The following is a 6297-nucleotide window of genomic DNA, read 5'->3' on the forward strand; positions in this document are numbered from 1 at the left end:
AATGGCAGAATGATCAATAAAAGTTAGAAATACTATGCATTTTTGTGGCCAACTTTTAGGAAGCAAATTTTACAAATGGTGGCTTTTGTTAAAAATTCAAATGCACTTTTAAATTTTTGAAAAAATACATATCTATATCTATATCCATGTCTATATCTATATACAAAAACTATCATTACTCCATGACATTTTCTTTTACTATGAAAAATAATTTTACCTAGAGAGCTTTATTTCTTTGCCATCTATAATAAATTATACATAGTCCTTTAGTCTATCATATCTATGCCAAAATGTTACTAAATTACCCACCATCTTTTTTATTGCTCTCTGTGACTTCAGTCCTTGAAATGCAAGTCTTATGTTTATTTCTTAGCATCATGAAGTCACTCAAAAGATCCAAATTATTCTTTTGTTTTTTACCATGTTCAGCAGATGCTTGTTTAATTTTTAAGGAAGAAGATGAGTCCATAGATGGTACTGTACACTCAAGGTCAAAGTGATCTTTACTTTCTTTCTTTTGGAACATTTCATTAACTAGTTCTTGATCATTCTTTGGTTTTTCTTCTTTTCTTGGTCTTTTAACAGAGATATATTCATCAGAAAAACAAAGAGCTGGTATTTCTTTTGTTAATGACAGACTCTTTTGTGGAGGTAATAAATGATCATTTGTAGATTTCTCATTAATAAGCATAATAGATGAGGAACTACCTTTATGTTCTAGCCGTGCTGAAAACAGAAAACAAAAAGTCATAACCAAATGACTTCTATGCCTAAATGAGTGTTCTACGAAGGTACTGGGAGTTGTAGTTAGAGTTTAGCTGTAGTTAAAAGGGGTTTTTTTGCAGTTTTTGGCTGGGGCTGGGTTTGAACCCACTGCCTCTGGTATATGGGGCCAGCACCCTACTCCTTGAGCCACAGGTGCCACCCACTTGTAGTTTCTTATTAATATAATTTGATTATTAGGGGTACTTTGTTTACTGCTTTTAAAAAACAATTTTTGTTCTGACGAAACCAAATCATTAAAAAGAATAAAAATTTAGAAACTCTTACTATAGGAGCTGTATCAGATAAAGAAGAAATTCTAGAAAAGCCCTCTTGCGGGTAGGAATATAAGGAGCTTTGGCCTTAGAGATAATAGTTACTTCCAGCCACAGCCTGGAAGAAAATGCCTGTAGCACCTATAACTAGCAAAGGATTTTATATTCAAAATATATAAAGAACTCTCAACTTCAATATTTAAAAAGCAATCCAATTTAAAACAGGCAAAAGATTTGAAGAATATTTTATATAAGATATGCCTGTTCTACAACACTGGATGAATCTTAAAAAGATTCTAAGTAAAGTCAGTCACAAAAGGTCACATAGTGTATGATTCCTTTTATGTAAGATGCCCACAAGATGCAAATCTATAGAGGTAGAGAATAAACTCCTGGTTCCACAACTGGGAAAATAGGAAGTGACTGCTAATGGATACAGTGTCTCTTTCTGTGGTGGTAAAAGTGTTCTAAAATGGTTTGTGGTGATGTTTGCACAAGTCGATGCTCATACTAAACACCATTGAATGGTATATTTTAAATGGCTTAAGCGTATGCTATATGAATTATATCTCAACAAAACTGTTAAAGGAATACCCAAAGATATAGCTGGTTTGGTTCCAGACCATCACAATAAAGAAAATATTGCAGTAAAGTGAGCCACATAAAGTTTTTGGTTTTCCAGTCTATTAAGTAGGCAATAACATTATGTTTAAAATAATGATGTGCATAGCTTAGTTTAAAATATTGTTAAAAAATGCTAACAATCATTTGAGCCTTCAGCAAGTTATAATCTTTTTGCTAGATGAATCTTGCCTTGATGTTGATGGCTGCTGACTGATCATGGTACTGGTTGTTGAAGGTTGGGGGGATGTGCCAGTTTCTTAAAATAAGACAACAATGAAGTGTGCTGCATTGATGGACTCTTCCTTACATGAAAGATTTCCCTGTAGCATGCAATACTGTTTAATAGCACTTATCCACAGTAGAACTGCTATAAAAATTGCAGTCAATCCTCTCAAATGTTGCCACTGCTTTACCAAGTAAGTTTATGGAATATAGGCAGTTCCCAAGTTATAAACATCTGACTTATGTATAACTCACATTTATAAATAGGGGCTACCACAATAAGTCCTCCAGTTACAAACATCCAGCTGATATAAGACTTGCATTTATGAATGGAGGCTATTAAAGGTAATAGGTAAATATACCTGTTCCAACTTACATTCAACTTAAGAATAAACCAGCAGGGCAGCACCTGTGGCTCAGTCAGTAGGGCACCAGTACCATATACCAAGGGTGGCGGACTCAAACCCGGCCCTGGCCAAACTGCAACAAAAAACAATAGCCGGGTGTTGTGGCGGGTGCCTGTAGTCCCAGCTACTTGGGAGGCTGAGGCAAGAGAATCGCCTTAAGCTCAAGAGCTGGAGGTTGCTGTGAGCTGTGATGCCACACACTCTACTGAAGGCAGAAAAGTGAGACTCTGTCTCTAAAAAAAAAAAGTCTTGTTTATAACCCAGGGACTGCCTATAGTCTAAACCCTTGGTTGTACTTACAACAAAGTTCACAACATCTTCACCAGGAGCAGATTCCATCTCAAAAAACCACTTTCTTTGCTCATCCATAAGAAGCTAATCCTCATCTGTTGAGTAGGTTTCAACAATGGGCTAAAAATATTCAGTAAACCATGATGTAAACGGATGTGCTATCATCTAGTCTTTGTTTTTCTAGTTCTAGAACATAGGCAGAGTATATTTAACATAATTCTTCAGGGCCCTAGGATTTTCAGGATGGTAAATGAGCACTGGCTTTAACTTGAAGTCAGCTAATGCAGCTTGTTAGAGACCACATGCAAGAGAATCAGCCTGTCCTTTGAAGCTTTAAATGTTCACATAAGTCATATTTACTATTATGTACTTACATTCTAACTGAAGTGCTTCTTTAGGCAAAAATATCTCCATTTTAGTGTCATTAGAAGACAGATTATCCTGATAGAAATAAGTATTCGGATGTTCCAAAGTTAGTCCTGTTTGTTTCCTCCAGTCTGCTTCTAGGAGATTAATCCCAAGGCTTTCTTCTTCAATAGAAAATAGCTTTTTCAAATCTGTAACTGAATATTGATTGTTGGGCTCTTTAATTCTTGGTACTTAAAAAAATAAAAGAATAAATAGAAACAGTCTACAGGATAACAGAAACAAAAAAACACAAACAGAACCACATGGAATTTCTTTATGAAACATTTTCACACGTTAGAAATAAAAGTAAAATTTGAAGTTGTATCTGGGATTTTATTTTCAAGATGCTAATATTTGTAAAAGTTCAAGCTATTATAAAAGTAGAAGCTACATAAAAGATTTATTTCAACCTTTGAAAATATTCAGAAGTTAAAGTTATTCCAATATTTAGTAGGAAAAGGAACCCTTATTTTGTTTGACCATTTTAAATTACTAAATCAATATATTTGATAACATTTTGAAGAGGTAATATTAAGATTTATTAAATAAGAAATTATAATTCATTATAATGAGCTTAAATAAGATGATATAGCTGTTCAGACTTCATGATGACTATCATCTTAGATATCAAGGTAGCATGCTAAAAAACATCTGGCATTCTGCTTAGATATCAAGAGTTTAAGGTGGTGCCTGTGGCTCAAGAAGTAGGGCATCAGCCCCATATACTGGAGGTGGCAGGTTCAAACCTGGCCCCAGCCAAAAAAAAAAAATCCTAAAAAAATTAAATTAAATTAAAAAAAAAAAAAGAGTTTACTGTTTCATTAACTTTTGGTGAAATATCAGGAAGAAATCATAACATATGGAGGAACTGAAGTAGGACACCTATTTAATATTATTATCTGCACTATAAACATCAACGTAGTTTTGGAATGGTGCTTTTTATAATGACAGTAATAATGATAAAAATAAAAAACAGACAAAACAAGCACTAATATTAATATAAGTATTACTAATATTAATGCTATTTAATTAATACTGATACTAATGATAGTGATTACTACTTACTAAAAAATATCTGGCACTCTGCTACATGCTTTTTTTTTTCTTTTGCAACAGACTTAGTTGCCCTGGGATTGAGTTCCAGGGTGTTATTGCTCACAGCAACCTCAAACTCCTGGGCTTCAGCGATTCTCTTGCTTCAGCCTCCCCAAGTAGCTGGACTACAGGCGCCTGCCACAATGCCCAGCTATTTTTTTGTTGTTGTTACAGTTGTCATTATTGCTTTTTAGCTAGCCCGGGCTGGGTTGTAACCTGCCAGCCTCAGTGTATGTGGCCCGCTGAGTTATGGGCACTGCCCCAAATAGTACTATTTTTATTTCCATACTAAATATTAATGATGTTAAGCAAATAGCCTGTGAGTAGTAATTCTTTTATTTTTTTGAGACAGAGTTTCACTTTGTCACCCTTGGTAGAGTGCCATGACGTCATAGCTCACAGCAACCTCAAATTCTCGGGCTTAGGCAATCCTCTTCAGCCTTCTGAGTAGCTAGGACCAAAGGTGCCTGCCATAATGTCTGGCTAATTTTTAGAGACAAGGTCTTGCTCTTGCTCAGGCTGCTCTCAAACTCCTGAGCTCAAATAATCCACCAGCCTCAGAGAATGCTGGGATTACAGATGTGAGAGACCGCACCTGGCCTTCTTTACCTTACTGAGTCTGGCTTCTAGATGGCCTATCACAGAGTTATATATTTATACAGTGGGCTTAAAAACTTAATCCTCACCTATTGTTAAGTGGTCAGTATGGTTTTATCACTTTCGTAAATAAAGCAGTAAACTTCCAAATAGATGATTAATATTATAAATATTAATATTATAAATGTAACTAAATGACTATATCATTAATACATTTAAGAAGCAACACAATTGGGCATTGCACTGGAACAAAAGATGATTCTGAGGCTTGGTGCCTGTAGCTCAAGCAGCTAAGGGGCTAGCCACATATACCAGAGCTGGTGGGTTTGAATCTAGCCCGGGGCCTGCCAAACAATAATGACAACTACAACCAAAAAAAAAAAGCTAGGTGTTGTGGCAGGCACCTGTAGTCCCAGCCCCTGGGAAGGTTGAGCCAAGAGAACTGCTTATGCCCAGTAGTTTGAGGTTGCTGTGAACTGTGACATCATAGCACTCTACCCAGGGTGACAGCTAGAGGTTCTGTCTCAAAAAAAAAAAGATGATTCTGAGATTTCAAATATGGCAAGGTAATATTACTAACAATAATAATAAAGAATTATAGGATTGCTTTGGGAGATAAAAAATTTTTTAAAAGTGTAAGAAAGGTCTGCAAGATTGCTAATGCTGCTATAAAATGTTACTGAGTTATAGAAATTTAAGATTTCTATTTTTAATATGAATGCTGTTTCTGCCATTCCTCTTCTGTAATCTTTGTAACGCTCCTCCATGTAGGATTCAGTTTTGATACTGATAGGATTCTGAGTTCATGTTAGTAATAAATACAAAGGGGCAGATAAGAGAAAAAAAGACAACTAGGAGTATAATAATCAAATTTTAAACATGAAAGCAGACTCACAGTACATTGTATATGTGAATGTATTGTATCAGGTAACCCCTCATAAGTTCAATGATCTATTCAAATTTCTACCTGATTCACAGCTCTCTGGTTCATGGTGCTCTGGTTCACTCTGGCTTTGGACGGTCAAAGTCTCTGTGGAGCAGCAGTGTATCAATCCATCCTCAATGTCAACTCCACGCTTGGTAGTAAGATCTGAAAAAAAGAAAAGAAACTCTACTATCAGCCAAAGTGCCATTAAATTATTTTTTTGTAACCTTGTTCATGATTTTTTCCTTCTAAAGTATCTTGCTTTATTGTAGGCCAATTTTCTGTTTAAAGAAAAGTAGAGATTTAGACTTCTAAAGAAAATGCTGAGTTAGGTGAATACTCCCCCATGCACACCCTCTTTTACTCCTCAACCATCAATCAAAATTACTAAAGGAGGTTGCATTTTCTCGATCCCTGATGTTTCTCTGGTGCAGCCTCCATGACCTGCAGATAATTATTATTATTGACAGAGGGCTCCAAGAAGCAGACTAGAGACAATTCCTTGCCAGCTGTTTTTGGGCCACTCTGTCACCCAAGCTCAGAAACAAGGAAAATTAAGAAGAGGAAGAGAGAAGAGAAAGAAGAGGAAGGAAAAAAACATGAGCAGGCTCGACGCCTATAGCTCAACCGGCTAAGGCGCCAGCCACGTACACCTAAGGTGGCGGGTTCGAATCCCCAGCCCGGACCCGCC

General features: G+C 36.0%; 1 protein-coding gene across 1 annotated transcript in view; it reads right to left on the reverse strand.

Annotated features, from left to right (window-relative positions):
- The window catches only part of CUNH9orf84 (chromosome unknown C9orf84 homolog), an 87670-nt gene that overhangs the window by 40953 nt on the left and 40420 nt on the right, over window positions 1–6297 (reverse strand). The window contains 3 exon segments of the mRNA XM_003785386.2: window positions 310–726; window positions 2956–3180; window positions 5649–5771. Coding sequence (XP_003785434.1) covers window positions 310–726; window positions 2956–3180; window positions 5649–5771 — 765 coding nt within the window.

The sequence above is a fragment of the Otolemur garnettii genome, unplaced genomic scaffold (assembly GCF_000181295.1).
Source record: "Otolemur garnettii isolate 467f Iridium unplaced genomic scaffold, OtoGar3 scaffold00014, whole genome shotgun sequence".
Classification (NCBI taxonomy): domain Eukaryota; kingdom Metazoa; phylum Chordata; class Mammalia; order Primates; family Galagidae; genus Otolemur; species Otolemur garnettii.